The 17,215-nt window shown below is 42.3% G+C and overlaps 1 protein-coding gene across 2 annotated transcripts in view; it reads right to left on the bottom strand.

Annotated features, from left to right (window-relative positions):
- tbx15 (T-box transcription factor 15) overlaps positions 1 to 11,571 on the bottom strand; it is a 106,427-nt gene extending 94,856 nt beyond the window's left edge. Inside the window, exon 1 of one of the 2 annotated variants that reach the window (XM_038801965.1) lies at positions 11,092 to 11,571. In XM_038801965.1, coding sequence (XP_038657893.1) covers positions 11,092 to 11,293 — 202 coding nt within the window. In that variant the 5' untranslated portion in view covers positions 11,294 to 11,571. The remainder of the gene's footprint in view (positions 1 to 11,091) is intronic. The other variant, XM_038801967.1, reaches the window with a different exon arrangement.
- Positions 11,572 to 17,215: the final 5,644 nt, after the last annotated feature.

The following is a 17,215-nucleotide window of genomic DNA, read 5'->3' on the forward strand; positions in this document are numbered from 1 at the left end:
AAGAAAGAGCGTCACAAGAAGAGCTTGATGAGGGTCTATTAATTATGTCCAAGCATTGCCAAGGTTTGACGAGCAGGAAGTAGAAACCTTTTTCATTTCATTTGAGAAGGTGGCTAAACAAATGAAATGGCCACAGGACATGTGGGTATTACTGATTCAAACAAAGCTGATAGGTAGGTTGAGTGAAGTGTTTGCATCACTACCGGAGGAGGTATCTGGGACGTATAAGGAGGTAAAAAAATCCATCTTAGGTGCATATGAACTGTTGCCTGAAGCCTACAGACAAAGGTTTAGAAATTTAAGGAAATAATTTGGTCAAACATACATGGTGTTTGAAAGGCTCAAACAGAGTAATTTTGATAGGTGGTTAAGGGCTTTGAAAATAGACCAAACGTATGAAGCTCTCAGAGAAATTATACTTATGGAGGAGTTTAAAAATTCAATTCCTGATGTGGTGAGAACTCATGTGGAAGAGCAGAGGGTTAAAACTGCGAGGTTAGCAGCAGAAATGGCAGATGATTATGAATTAGTTCATAAATCAAAGCTTGGTTTCCACCACCAGTTTCAGCCTGTGAGGGATAGAAACTGGGGACATGAGAAATACTCAAGTGGTAAAAGTAAAAGTGATCTGATGGGATATAATAAAGAGAGTGTACCTCAGATTAAAAAGGAAATCCGGGGGGGTGGAAAAGAAATAAAAAGTTTCAAATGTTTTCACTGTAATAAACTAGGCCATGTAAAGTCACAGTGCTGGTGGTTGAAGAAAAGCACTGGGAAGGCTGAGGTGGTAAAACAGGATAAGACAATGGGGTTTGTTAAAGTGGTAAAGGAAAGCCCAAGTGAAGCGAAGGAGGTGCAAAAGATTGTACAGCCTGATCAAGAGATGATTGATAAGAAGGTACCAGATCTCTTTAAATAATTTACTTGTGTGGGTAAAATTTACTCATATGCATCAGGAGGAGCAGGTAAAGAAGTCACAATTTTAAGAGATACGGGAGCTAGTCAGTCTTTAATGGTAAGAGATGAGGAGTTATGTAGTTTGGGAAGAATGTTGCCAGAAAAGTTGGTAATATGTGGAATTCAGGGTGAGAGGAGTAGTGTTCCATTATATAAGGTAAATTGGAAAGTCCAGTCAAGAGTGGTGAAGTGGTAGAAGGAGTAATAGAGAAACTATCTTGTATAGCTGGATCGCAGGAGGGAGTGATGCCTACTGTGGTTGATAAGCCAGTGGAAAATCAGACAACTGAAGTGTTGAAGGATGAATATCCTGGGACTTTTCCAGATTGTGTAGTAACAAGGTCGCCGTGTGCTCCCCATTCCACAATCTATTTAACTTTGTGGGTCAGGTGAACTCGATGATACACTTTGGGGTTTTCTAAACCCTGGCCCATAACAATCTATTGAAGGTATAATAGGTGTGAAATCAGAATTCTGGGTGCCATATTGGTTGGTCACATTGAACAGTTGGTCAGGGAAATCACACAATTTGGACTGACTGTCGAATTAATGCAGGAGCTGGGAACAAAAGTCAAGTCAGCAAATACTTTCAGAACATTGATTACAGCAAGATGAATTTTAGGGTTAAGAAAAGAAAACAGGCACAATTTCTGGATTCTGTTGGATTTGATGACTGATCTTTAATGATAACAATTTGATTGTTAGTAAATTTTGCAGATTTTGAAATGAGTTAACGATCCTGGACCAACCACAGGATTGTTAGAATGAAAGTGAAGGCAATACTTGTTTAATAAAATAGAGATAAGATATGTATCATTAGGTAACTGGGGGCAAAGATCAATTTGAGCAACAACAGAAGTGATGTAACAAATAAAAAAAACAGAGAACGATGGTGAAACCCTGTCCTGGTCCTCAACTTGTCTGCTGCAGCTTTGGTGGAAAAAATGCCATAGAAATGGCATATGGTGCAAACAGTTCTAGTCGAGATTTCCACCCTCCCACGGATTTCCATTGCTTTGCCACCAAAGCCATGTCCTTGGTGCTTTCTTATAGGGATTGTTAAAAACTGGAATAATGCCTGAAGATTGGAAACTAGTTAATGTAAAACACATTTTTTAAAAGGTGTATTGGGCCTGGAACATTTTTTGTGTTTCCTGTAGTCTTTTTGCTCTTGGTATTTTTAGCTTCATATTTCAGACAATTCTCACACATGAGCTGTAACTGTTTCAGAGAAAGTTTTCGTCTTGGGAAAATTAGAAGGAACCATGAGTAACAAACAAGAAAATCCTTTTTTTTAAATACAAACAATACTTAGCTACTTGTTCCATCAAAACACTCTTCAACTCTTCCTGTCTTTGAAGAGGCAGGACAAGACCACAGTATCAATCTGTTTTTAGGCTTTAACCGATCAATACACTTATCAAATAGAATTGAACAATAAATGGTGGAATTTTAACCATTTTGCTTTATAGTGGTTGTTAAGCTTAACTATTTTTTTTTGTAGAAAACAATATATTGTTTACACCTACTTTGTGAACCAAAGTTATACATCTTATTTGGACAGAGCAGTTTGTGTTCATATGAATTACAGAAGCTATCTGTCGTCATTAAGTCCCTTTGAAAGCTCCAGAAAATCTATCTTCAGAGACTCTAGCAGACTAATCCATTTTAAAAAGGCAAGCTGATAAATAACTTCTGACTGAAACTTAACAGAATTTGGCTAATGGTTCAAAAGTATATTTCAACAAATCCTTTTTGAGTTAAATGACTTGGCCTTCTCCTGGACGCCCTCCTTTAGATAAATTACAACTAAAAACTGCAACAAACAAAAATGAGCTAGAACATTTTTCTGTGAGTAATGTTTTTTTTAAAAAATCAGAATGTGCTGACAAAATTAAAGAAACTTATACCAAGCTAAGTTGTTGATGATTAATTTTTGCTGAAAAAAATTGCGCATTTTCTGCCAGAGTCTCAGTAAACTGAAGGTTCATGTGACAAACATTAGTTGTGGGTGAAGTGTAAGAAGGCATCTTGAAAGAGAAGATAGCTAAACACATAGATGGTGATGACATGGTAAGTGAGTGTGAGCATCAACTTATGTGATGGGAAGTCTGCCAAAATTTAATGGAGTTCTCGGAAAAAATAACAACAGAGAATCTGTAAAGTAACATATTCAGATTTAATGTAAACTGTTGATACTTGCACGGTACAAATGTATTTTTTTCTTTGTTGGCATTATGTGGGCAGTGCTGGCATGCCTATTCCTATACAGCTGGCGTCTTGCTGGGCTATTCAGTGACCAACTAAAAGTCAAGCACATTGCTGAGCGTCTGGCATCACATATGGACCACACTTCCTGTGAGGGTATCAGTAAACCAGATAGCTTTTGCAACAACCTGGTCACCATTATTGATATTACCTTTTTATTCAAAATGTGATTTAATCAACTGAGTTTCTATTCCATAGCTGTCCATTCACTATGGACAAATGCACGGTACAAATTCTAGGGAAGGGAAGTAAACAATGTGATAAAGGATTTGCCACAAATAGGGTGGTATGGCACAGGAAAAATGCTTCTGAGATTAATTGGAATTTGGCAAGCTCAGATAAAGCAAATTGAGGTGAGGGAAGGTGGCAGTGTTCTGAACAGAGATGCACTGATATGGCAAAAGATCGCCAACAGGGCATACCTAAGTGCTGAAGGACTGTTGTGCCCAGCGCATATACATGGTTTGGATTCAAGAACATTGGTAAGGGTGTTTATGTTGTCAGATTACACCATGGCAGGGGTCAGGATGGTGGACATTCAAACAATCCAGACTAAGTAGACAAATTACAAAGGGTCTGAGTAGTTTGAAAAGATGAGATGATGAGTGGAAAATACCATTCATCATGGGTAAATGCGCAATAATAATTCCACAGCCAGAAATTAAATAATGAACTAAATGGGTCGAGACTACAGGATGCAGCCCCAGGATTGACCTGGGATCATTGATGGGATTGAACTGAAATTTACAGCACGGTGCAAGAAAGTGGGAGATAAGATTATCCAGATCTTGGAATATATAGGAGAGGGATAAAGCACAAAAGCCCAGAGGTGGCAATATGGCTGCTAAATAAACCTTAAGTAAAGCCATGACTCGTGTGACAGAGCCATGAGTTTGAAAGCTGTGGGTTCACGTTCCACTCCAGAGACCTGAACACAAATCAAAGCTGACACTCCAGTGCAATATCGAGGGAGTGCCTCTTTGTTGGAAACATTCAACTCTGCCCTCTCAGGTGGAAGCAAAAGATCTAATGGCATTGTTTGAAACAGACCAGGGAGTCCCTATTCTCTCCCCCCCCCCCCACCCCACCAACTTCCCCCACAACCTATACAGATGGACCTGTACATTAGTATCTCTCCCTGTTCATATTTCAGAATTCTAGCGCTTGACGGTTTTCTTGTTTATCTCCACATTCATGTGCCAACAGTCCTATGTGCTGGTTAACATTATTATTTCAATCAACACCTAATAACAGATTATCTGGTCATTGTCTTATTGCATTTGTGGCACCTTTGTTTTAGTGAATTGGTTACTGCATTGCAACAGTAATTCGACTTAAAAACTAAGTCATTGGCTGTAAAGCATTTTGGGACATCCTAATGCCATGACAGGCACTAAATGCAATCTATTTCCTTTGATACACTGTGTAATTCTGGGCACTACAACGGCAAGGATATCTGAGCATTGGAGGTGGTGGAGAAAAGGGACTCAAAACTCCTAACTACCTTAATACATATGTGATATGCAGACCCTGAATTGTATGCTATGGAAAAAAAGTATTCAAGTATTAAAAATTCAAAAGTCTGTAGACAAATTAGAATTGATATTATGTTCAAATTTTCCACTCCAGAAGAAAAGACATGTGTTCCTGCTTAGAAAGGGAAGATACAGAATTTAAATACAACCACACAGAGGATGGTGAATATGTCAAACAAATTGCTCAGGGAGCCCATGGGACAGATAATGTGAAAAGATTTAAGGAAGAATAAGGTAGATAGTAGACGAACTGGGAAATCGATAGGTGTTGGTTTTTTTTGGACTGGCTGGATGGCTATGTTCTTTAAATATTGTACTGAAAGTCCAACACTGCCTCTTGTAACCTATTGCAACAAATTATAACACGTATGTGCCAAAGTATTACAATAAAACTACAATAAAATATTTGTTTTGGGACTTTATCAAACAACCCTTTTCCTAAGATATTGCACTGAAATTATGTTTCCATTAATAAAGCATCATAGAGAATTTCAAAATTTCAAAAATATCACACCAAAACTATGATACTGTCACTTCCATTATATTGCACAATACTAAGTACAAAATTATTCCGAAGTATTCTGTTGATAATTCACTCAATTACAACATTACCTCTTAAATGTTAATATTGCAACAGTGTGTCTTCCTGACTGTTAAAATGAAATTTTAATGCTGCAACATTTAAAACCTCTAATATATTAAATTCAGTACATGTACGTACCTCTCATTGAAAATTCCTTGTTACTCCTGCTGGTGGTACTGCAATGTATCTTTTCAATGTTCAAAGTCTAATACTGCACGGCAGAATAGCTGCATTTTATGGTAAGTATTTACATCTGATTGCACAATTAGATGCACCTAAATTGATCAAAATGCTCACTGATTTTTTTGCATTTTTTCTCAGTAACTGAAATTTCTAATGTCCAAAGTAAGGTTTAAATGAAAATGTGAACATTTTATATCTATATATACATATATATGATATATATATGTATATATATCAATAATTGGTAATATTAGCTACTATATTTCTCATGTGACTTTTAATGCCTGTCACAAAGCTTTTATTTGAAGACAACACTTTCCCCATAGGTTGTGTTTCGACACAATAGTTTTGCCCATAGCAATGCCTCTCTGAGCTGAATTTGGAATCTGGAATCAGAACATCTGAACAAATTCGCTGGGAAGTATGGGCATCAGTCAATGTTACTTTTGGAACATTTTTCTATCGATTCTCGCATCATCTACTCAGTCGGTTTAAATAATAATTTTGAAAACTAGGAAGACAATTTTCAGAAGCTTTATTGGGCTGAAATTAATATTGAGTATACTTTTTTAGAAGCTAGATTACTATGTGTGTGACGGGGGGGGGGGGAGGAGGAGTCTGAGAGGGGAAATAACAATGTTCTAACTATGCACTATTGTAGTTTTTGTTTCGTTGTTTTTCCATAAACTTTAGAAAGTGGATTAAATGGAGAGAGATAAAGTCTCCTGCTCTTCTCATTTCTGGAATCCACTTCTTCCACACAAACCTTTCTAAAATATTGTTCTGAAATTACAGCACTATCATTGCTTAAATATCACACTCACCAGTTAAAATACTATAGTTCTAAAATATTAACCTTAACTGCCAACATTGTGTATTTTAACAACTCACATTGAAACTTAGCCTCTTGTAAAAATTGGTTACTGAGTCACAGCAGTTCCAATCTCCAATCCAGTTAAATCATTACTGTCTTTTCTAGATTACTGCACTCGAGGTAGAACACAGTCTTCTTTACAATGTTGCGGTGAAATAAAAACGTGGTCTATTCAACACATTATACAGAACTGACAAGTGTTCCTCTTCCAACCTATTATATGGCATTTACAATGCTGTTCCATCCAACATACTTAACATGTATTGTCATTCTGAATATATTACACTGAGATAGCAGACGTGTTTCATCCAAACCAATGCGTCGAAATTGCAATGCTGCTTTTTCCATGATATTGTATTGCAATTACAACACTGCCGATTCAAGTGTAGTAAATTGGACTGCATCACGGCTGCTCCTGATTTTGCACTTTTCCCTCTCTGGCCATATAGGGAAATTACATAACTTTAAAAGTATTGGGCCCAAAATACACTGTCCCAATATATTAAATATATATTTACAGTCCGGCTTCTTCTAGTGTATTGCGTAAAAATTTCAAATCTACATCTTGTAAAGAGCGCCACCCGAATTTTACCAACACTATTCCACCTAAACTACTACACTGAAATTACACCATTGCCGTGTCTAAATGGCTGCAATGAAATTGCAATGCTTTTCCTGAAGTACCACTGCCGAATCGTACTTCAGTCTCTAAAGTGTTACACTGAACTCACATTATTTCTGCTAAAATACCACTCTACGTGTATAATACTGGCAGTTTTAAATATTACGCCGAACCCGCATGGTTTCCCCGTCTGAAAGACATCCGTTAAAAATTTAACAATGCATTTTCTGCAAACCTACACAGAAAGGACAACACTATCTTTTTCTAAGAGGTCAGATTCAAATCGCAACCCTCCGTCTTCATTCAAATAACAACACTGGTTCAGACTAAATATCTGCCGCTTCGAAGTTAATGCCTGAAAATACAGCCCTACCTCTTGACCGTATCATGTTGTAGAGGTTTTGCTTCTTCTAACAAATTCGCAGCCTTGTTCCCACACAGAAAACATACCAAAATATTGTACAGATTATTCAGCAACCCATCTACTAAAGTAGTATTCTGAAAATTGTGTCTCTAAAAATATTACATTGCATTTACAGAATATCTTCTTCTCAACTATTGTGCCCAAACTTAGAAGATTACCTTTTTTCATCAGAGCTAAACGACAGCCTGCTCCGAAATAGTTCTTTTTAAGAACCTTGCATTGGCTGCTCTATGGTCTTAAACAAAGATGCGAAGCAAATATCCGCAGATCAAATACATTATGCAGCAAAGTCCACATTGCTTCCATGCAGAAATATTGCACAGAATTTCTGTTAAAGTAATAAAAATAAACTGTGTTTTGTAACATTAAATGTAAAGTGGCGTGGAACTAAAGAATTAACCGAGATCGTCATTTTTATAATTAGTGGCGTCCAAAAAAATAATTAATCTGGAGTTCAGCGATTGCCTGAACCCAAATTCCAATTTTCTGTTTTCTAAAAGATTAAACAGCACCCGGCGCCGTCCCTTCTGGAAATAAAGGCAGAATGCATCTTTCAAAGTATTAAACGTCGTGGAACCAAACCCGCCGCGCTGTTCAGCCAACTCGGCGGAATACAGAGCGCACTTTCCAAAATATCACCGCCGTCCCTCACGGCTCTTTCTAGAATAATCGACGGAACCCGTTCTAGAGTATATTTTAAAAAAAATCTCCCATGCCTTTTAGAATGTTTCTGCCCCCCGTCCTTTTATATTTTGTTTTGGTTCTTCGCCTACGCTAAAGAAGCGGCGAGATAAATAAATCATTCTCCCAACTCAAGTTGCTTTCTTCAGGACTAATGCCAGTGATGCACTGAAAGAGGAACTTAGCTCAGCAAAGGACACTCAGTCAGACACAGTGCAACGGGTGACAAACCCCCGGCGACTTAGAGAACTCAGGCAAGGTCATTCCAGCATCATTCTCAAAAAATAACAGTCAGATGGTTTTTTTTAAATCCTGTTTTTTAAAACTTCTATTTCGTGCAAAACTTGTATTAAAAAGCTGTATCTGGAGTAAACCGGTAAATTAAATCAAAGGATCCACCAGCAGAAACTGACGAATGAGTGATTTCAAATACAAGAAACTGATTGACGATAAATAGGGAAGGTTCGCTGGTGTGCGCGCCTGCCTTTCTTTCGGGCGAGTGTGTTCCATGACTGGCAAGTAATCTTCTCCCTCACATCACATTTGGAAAATTGGCCGAAATCATATGACCTGACAACAATTTCCTATTTGCGCCTGTGAGGAGGCGGTGAAGGAGGGGAGGCTGCGCTAAATGTACACGAATAATAAATAACAATGGTAATAATATATCCCACTCGGTATTTTCAAGAACCAAAGCCTTTCTGGTGCCGGTTCTAGGCAGGAACTGAAAGGTTTTGCGGTTCTCCTCAAAATTGAAATTGAAACTCACAACAGGGACTCGAGCTAAAAAGCTAATTGCCCGACCCTCCCATCCCCATTCATTTCAAATGGCGCCCCTCTCCCCCCTCCACCTCCTTTTCACTTTATTTCCATCCACAGCCATTTACTGGAATATTCTGCAGTAGGAATTATTGACTTGGAGTTCCGGGTGGGGACCGACCCCAAATGCGCCGAGTGCTTTGTTGGCGCTTTCCTCAAACTCACCTTTGACAAAGATCACCCGGACACGACACGTTCGCTCCCTTCTCCCTCCACAGATGCTGTCAGACCTGCTAATGTTGTGGCAGTATTTTCTGCTTTTGCCTCAAACTCACCAAACGGTGAGAACGCAAACCGCCCGGTGCTGGGGAGCCGCACCCTTCTATCCTAGTGAGAGGAGTAAGTGCTGTCCCAATCTTTCACACGCTTTCGTGTTCTATCTCCAATATCTGGAACAAGTAGCGGCCGGCGTCTGTCCTCTGCAATGCCCAGAGGAAACTCCCAACTGTCCAGCGCCAGCTGAAGCAGCCACTCCTGCAGGCACCTGTCACCCTGCACACTACCTGGATTCCCTGTTCGCTGGAGCTTCACGTGTGAAAGGGGGATACAGGAGTCGCTGGCAGAAATATTGACTGCTTTTCACGGCGTTGTGGCCGGTGGATCACCAAATACAATTGTAAACAGACACCCAATCGGATCAGTCCTCTATCGATATCAAAATCCAATAAACCACTGAGAAAGAAGGATGGGGGGGGGGGGGGGGGGGCGCTGTTATTATGGACATACCCGCCGCACTAATCCGATTCTGTTTAAAGTTTAAATGTTATTGAAAAACTGCAAGATCTAAAGTCAGCCCGTTTCTGACTCTCGCGTGTTAAGGAGAAACAGACAACTCTTATTTCTTTCCCTGACCGGGAAAAGCTTCTCGGGATGGCCGGAAAGGCGACTTACCAGATCCCCGGGCACAGACAGAACGTTCACAATTATAGTCAATAGGGATTGTGCAAACTCTAAATCCTCCTAAATAGAAAGGAGTTATACCGAGAACACCATCTACAGCAATCGCGTGCACAGAAAGCTTAGTGATATAACATCAGAAGAAAAATCAATTTTCCAGGCTGGAAGCTAAACACAACAGGTAGACCTGAAATGCAATCGGTAACTCCTCCAACACAATTGTCACGTTTTGAAAGGTGTTGGGAGTTGCTGAGCAGATATCACTGCGGATTCGGAAGGGGTGAGAAATTTAATTTTTGGTGGTTGGGGGGGGGGGGGGGGGGGAGTGGTTGTTGGGGGACAGAGTTTGGCATTTGACAATGACCATCGAATAGCAACAAGTACCGGCATTGGGAATAAAATGCGTGAGAATTGCGGTGTAAACAGCGTCCCTGCTATAATTCTGATTATTCCGCTTAAATATCACTTGAGCTGTTGCAATGTTTAATACCAATGACTGAGAAGTGGGCAGTAAAAGAATCATTGGACTGGCCCACACGAAGGGAGAGGACATACCCGCAGGCCTGAGTTGGACTGGCTGCACAGTGTGTCCAGAGCGGCCCCGGGATGTGCTCCTGGTACCCGGGCAGAGTGATATTTACTGTCGGGCACAGGGGCATGTGGGCAACATCTTATTGCGAGTTTAACATCTTAAACGTGCCAATTTGTTACAGAAAGAAACCTCGCGCGACCCAGCAAGACGGCGAAGGGCTGAACGACCAACTTTTGCAGAGAGTTGGTGGCCCCAGTTGCTGCACTCCGAGACAGGGGCAGCCTGGCCCGCTCGAAGCGCCACTGCCTCGAGTTCCAAAGCGCAACTTCGGCAAATAGCTTGTCTCGACGGCGATAACATATTTACAACGGAGATTTGCTTTTGTGTTAAATGGGGGGGGGGGGGGGGGGGGGGCGGCACACAGGGTAATTTTTGCTCCTTCCACCCAGAATTAGAGGCTTTGCAACCACCACCCCCCCCCCCTGAAAACAAGAGGGGGGGGGGGGGGGGATTTGCAAAAAGGACATTTTTAAATTATTTTTTTAAAAAGAAAAAAATGGGAATTATGATTGTCGAAAGAAAATGATCTACCGCCACTCTTCCGGGTTTTCTTTTTAAACTTGTAACCGTGTATAGAGTGGAGCTGGAGTCAGAGGGATGTGTTGGAGAAAACAGGAGTGTTTAAAAAAAAAAGATATATCGACATGGAGACTAACCGGAGTTGACCTCCATACACTGGCTTGAATCCACGGTGTCTGCCAGCCCCGACTCCGGGTTCAGAGAGTCCACACTCAGTTCCATGGTCTTCTCGTCCCATTCCTGGATTTTCCTCTTTTTATTTGTCCCGATCAGTGACTCGACGGAGAAGGCGTGAGCCCTTGAACTGAGGGCAGCGGCCGATCGCCTCCGCTCACTCATCGCCCGCACAAGGACTGTCCAAGAATGAGCAAACACCAAACTTCCCTGCAAAGAGACCAGGCTGCCGAGTTGCAGGCGTCCACCCAGTCTCAACTTCCGAATTTCAAACGAATCAAGATCGAAATAAGGGCTGCAAGTTCAGCACTTGAGGTAGGTACGGAGTACAAGAGGTCCAGAGCTGATTACATCTCTCTCAGCCCCAGTTAGCATGTTGCTGACTGAGTGAGTGCAGTAATTGAACTTAGCCCACTTTCTGCACTCGCCTCTGTCATCTCCCCCTCCCCCTGGCTGATTGATGCAAACTTCTGCCGCATTTTTACTGCAAGGGTGGGGGGGGTAGGGGGGGGGGGGGAAGCTTCCCGTGTCTGTCAAACCTTCCCGTCCAATAGACACTCAGCCAGCAGCCAGTATCCAATGACACGCCAGCTGAATTCCAAGACAAACAACCGCAAATGTGGACACTCGGTCCGCACCAGACACCTTGATCTTCACAGCGACTCGAGACAGTGCCCAGGTTTAACCGTGTGTGCACCGTGGGGCGCCCTCCTATCGCCTCTGTGGCCAACAGAATTGGAAGCGCTGCTATTGCCCTCCCCCATGTCCCGTGCGCTGTTTTCAAAATGCAGCAGGGGTACTGAGGATTAACGATGTAACCGCTGCTGACCACCTCCACTCCGCTCCCGACACGGTCTTGTAAATTTTGTCAGGAACGACACTGGGGAGCCACTGCGTTAGAATTCCTGGCGAATTTCTGACGCCGGTGATATGCTGCCCGAGGAACTATATTCCTACCAGCGCAACATGTAAAGAAACACCAATTTTCTGCAGATTCTATCATTCTTTCCCTGCTGCTTAATGGTTAACTGGCATCGCCCCCCCCCCCCCCCCCTTGCCCTATTGCGGTGGGACGGGACAGCGAAGCAGTGACAACTACAGCGAAACGTAACTGGGATAAAGCAAACTCGCTGCTAAGTTCCAGAAATACTGAAGCGCTGCTTTATCCTCAGAACAACCCCCAAACAACATTCAGTATGAATGTTAACACTAAAGCAGCTCTCTGCACTGTCTTGGCGGGGTTTATTTGTGCTCTTGAAGAATCAAGATGTTCTGGTCAGAGATATTATTAAAACAAACCAAACGGTACGGACAAAGTGTCAGACAAACAAGTCGACATGCGCCAGTCTTTCATGTCTCCCTTGAGTATTCAACACTGTTGGATTGTTGCCATTTCGGGTTTTCTCCAGGGAGGTTGCCTGCCGGTGTTGTGTGCGCCGTAGTTGTTTTAGCATTGGACATTTCGAATGTATATAACATTAATGGCATTCAATGTTGCTTTGGGGACACGGAATGATTTCGAGGGAGCAGTAATTGTGTTCAGTTATATATATCAATGTGAGTCTAGCCGGATTGCTTCTGGCACCCTGCTGCTGGGTGCACACACCGACCGGAATTAACTTGAAAGAAATCTTCTGATTTCAACATCTGCAAACAGAAAAACAAAACTGTTTCAAACTAATCCTCGCGAGGAATGTATAGGAAGGTAGACAGATCAGCTCACAAGTCGCTGGCTGTTCCTGGCGCCACGAATGAAACTAAATAAAATGGGAAATGCTAGAAATAGACGCCAGCTCCATTAGAATGTACAGGAATAGGTTCACGGTTCAGGTGCAGACCCTTATCCATTACCCTCCCCACCTCGCACACACACACTTTGAGCTATTCATCGAATTTTCTGTTTGATTCAAACTTGGCTTTTTTTGTTTGTTGAAGACCTGCTCCTGTAAGTGGGAGCATTCGATATTATTCTGCGGCCTTTTGCTTTTCACAATATTATCGGCGTCTTAATTCATGGTTTGTTTATTTGTTCGCTATTACTTAATTAGACCACTTTAGTTCGGAAATAATCCCGAATAAATTCACAAACCAAATTCCTCACTGCACAACATTTAAATCAAGACTAACAGGAACTAACAGAATGCCCATAGCGAATATCATATGTAAACATCTGGATGTACAATAGACGTATGTATATGTTACACATAACGTGTAATTCACATACGCAATCATAAATAATCGAATAAAGTCTAGCTGCAAATATTAGTCAGCAATAGGGACAACTTATTTCTGAACTGTCATTTCTCCTTTACCCCTTTCGCAAAGTACAATTCATCTTCAGACCGTTTTGAATCCCACTTTATAAATATTTACCCCAGAAATATATTTCTTCCACTCGTCCCCAGCAGGATGGACTGTTGTTCCTCGAATGTTTTACTGGTTTCGCATCAAGGAGGTCCCACCTCTCCGCCTCCTCCTTCCCTCCCCGGCCGAAAACAAAAACGTTACTCTGCAAAAAATCCCACCGGGTGATAAGAAACAAGCAAGCGACAATGTCCAGAAATAACAGAAGGAAATTAGGATATTCAGGAAAGGGAGGGTTTCTGTGTGTTTCCGAAATATAAACGGGGGGGGGGGGGGGGGGGGGGCGGGTGAGTGAGTCCGCCAACGCCGGTAACTTTCATATGTTGCATTTCAACCCACCTCATTTGCTAAATGGCCAACAATGATAGTTTATTTCTCCACGTGTCCTTTTTAAACGAGTTTATTTAAAAAGAGACAGAACCATTTTTTTTTTTGCAATTCTATAGACAGAAGAGTGGATGAACATGCTGTTTTGCCTAACTCTCTCTCAATGCGTCTTCACAATAACTACGCCCACCCAGAGACTAAACAGATCCAAATAAAATGATCCTTTCTCACCCCCCCCCCCCCCCCACACACACACAGGCGCCCCTAAAAAATGAGAATTAATTCTTACATCTAATTTAGCAATTACAATTCTGCTGAATCTCTCAAGCTCTGGTATATAATATATATAATTTGGCCTAAGATACATCTATAACAGACGGACATGTGCGACAGCATCCATCTGGACAAGTTGCACGTGAAGCCACGGGATTAGTTATTATGAAAGTATAGAAAGCGGGATGACTGTGGTCTGATGTGAGGGTCATACATTAGTGCCTAGCTCTGTATATTCCGTACATTACATCGTTTGAAATGTTTCGGACAGTTTTGCAATTCAGCACATTACATTCCGAGCTTATGGAATGCCTAAATGTTTATATCTAATACACAAGGCATGCTGGATAAAACACAATTATGTGTGTACATGTGCGTTTCGATATGTGTGCACTATATGCAGTGATAGACATGTTTGCAGTATTCACTAATATTTACAGATGTCAGTATCTAGTTATCTATCCATTCATTATCGTGTTGCTGTAATAGGAATTAGCTCTATTTTCGTTGGTTTGTTAGTCGTTATCGAAGAGCAAATCTCTCCATCAGCATAATCAGGGAATCACAGAATCTTAGCACAAGAAACAAGACTTGGGTGAAGTTCGGTGGAGGACAAAGCCCCAACACCTTTCTGTCCTGAAGACACGTCCTCACAGGCCAAATGGGTTTACAGATTGCTGCCTACCGCCTTTCGGTGTTGTAGCGTTCCTATTTTAATCCCGAAAAGGTCAGTTTTAATGGGCTTTTCCCTCTTTTCGCGGACTCTTATTTTCGCGCCTCCGCCCTTTCTCAGTACAACAGAGTAGGCATTGTGCCGGAAACTGTGGGGTGGTGAACCTAGAGGAATTGGCACGGAATTCCAGATCGAGGAAATTGTTGGCTCGATTCACAGGCACCTGACAGCCAGCGAATAATTCCCGTCTCCCTGTCTCCCTGACTTTATTTTAATCATGACACTGAAGTATTGCGAAAGGATCGTTGTCACCTTCAAATATAGAATTAAAATAAAACTGGAGACCTTTTCTGCGTGTGGGTTATTAATGATATAGCTTGGAGCTGGGGTCCTCTCACACTCGCCATTCATTGCTGCACCGCTACAATGGATTCCCATTCACACAGAGGCCGTTGATATGGTGTGTGACACCTTGCATAAGGATGGTTATTCTGTGCAGTGAGGGTCTTTGGGGGGGGGGGGGGATCAATAGTGAGATCGCTAAAGATCTGGGAGAGGGAGCTGGATAGTGAGGTCAATGACATCAGGACGACCACAGCATCATGTCACATTTCAACCTGCCCTGAGTGATAATCAGTGCTTTGGTGAAATGTTCTATCCGGTTCGATTAGTACCTGAAGATAACGAAAGAAAGCACCGACGCCTATGTCAGGCCGTAGTAAATTCTCAGGGCGTCCTAACCACCTTCACAAAACACTGGCTACTTTTGCAGTCACTGTTGTGAATGGCGCCGCGGATCTGGGCACCGCAGGGCTCATCCAGACAGTACACTGCTGAAGGGGTAATGTTGCCCTGGACACTGGGAGAGCTATGTGCTTTCCCAGATATGCCACTTCACTCTGGCAATACAATCTGAACAAGTTAGTCCGAGTTTCAAACGTTGTGCTGGGCTGTAAACTAGCCGGGGTTAGTGAGGCCTGCCCCAAGGAGACATTAGAAACTTTCGGTTAGACTCCAACCTCAAAACGTTTCTCTCTCTCTCTCAGAAACTTTCTCCCCTCCGCACTGCGTGTTTCTACTGTTGCGGAGTGGACGGTCAAGCAGCATTTCACAATTCCGCAGTGAATCTGCAGGCCAGTTTCAGTGATTGAAATGAGCGTTCGCAGAACAAGTTTCAACCCCACTTGTGTCAATTCCACTTGCCAAACATGAACAATAATAAGACGCTACTTTCCCCCAGGCCCCTGAACACGTCAATCAAAAAGCATCCCCCAGTAAAAGTCACCTCTTCCCGGCGCTTGATCGCTTCCTGGTCGCGTGTGTGTGTGTTCCTGTGGAAAGTTTAGGAACGGTTTATTGCAGCTCCGGCTCTGTCGAAACCTCGGCCCCTGCACCCAGTGATCTGAATTCTCTTTCTGCTGGCGGCCTTTAACACGGAGCGGTGAGAGAGTGATGGGAACCAGCTTGCTTGAAGTTAGAAACCTGTGAAGAACGGCGAGTGAACGATGGCTTTTGTAATTTAGATTTTTAGGACCGGGTTACAAAAAATAGCGCCCTCGATAAAACAAGAAATTGTGCAGAACGTGTTTCTTTCGGCTAGGTTATACTGCCTGTCCCATCAGATCAAAGGGAATTGAAGTGTCTGGCCTGAGGGTCAAAATGGGCAGTTTCAGCAGGCTAATTCGCGCCCCCCCCCCCCCCCCCCCCCCCAAACACAGGATAGTAACTGGGCCGGTGAAAGTTCGTTTTCCTAAAGCTCAAAGCACATGGAACATTACCATGTTTATATTCCAATCCCCGGGCTAAATAAATAACATGCAGAGAGACTGAGGAAAAAGTCAGAGAAGACCGATTCAGAAAAGGAAGCATTGACTTTATTTAGCTGGAACATGTCAGGTTGAACAGAAGCCGAGATCTTGACCCGATATCGCCCGAGAGACCCGGCGGATGCACAGGCCGAGTGTGAAAGTGAGTGTGTGAGCTAGCTGGTTAGGGCTGGACATTATACAGGGGCCATCCTTCCAGAACCTGGCTGCATCTTCAGCTCAGACATCTGGACACGCCACCTAACTCCTGGAATAATATCACTGAGGAATCTTGTTCTAAAGATACCGGCTGCCTTCAGGGGCAACATTCAGAGATCTCTAACCCGTCCACGCGGGTCCCTTTACACACATTCCCGGGGTATTGGACCGCGTGGTTTGCAAATCCAATCCATTGAGTTTGCCTTACCTTTTCATCAATCCACAACTGAATCAAAAGGGTTGTTTACAAGACAAACGTGCCGCAAATGTGCTTTTGGAATAGTCCTGATAAACTCAACCCAATCTCCTTTTTACAGCGACGGTGAATTCCCAATCATCAATGTTTTGTTGATCAAGACATGAAACAAACTCAGCTTGCTGCCTTTGCTTCTAAAGGCGGGTATTTGCAGCTCGTTCTTCCTAATA

Source organism: Scyliorhinus canicula, chromosome 7, assembly GCF_902713615.1.
Source record: "Scyliorhinus canicula chromosome 7, sScyCan1.1, whole genome shotgun sequence".
NCBI classification, from domain to species: domain Eukaryota; kingdom Metazoa; phylum Chordata; class Chondrichthyes; order Carcharhiniformes; family Scyliorhinidae; genus Scyliorhinus; species Scyliorhinus canicula.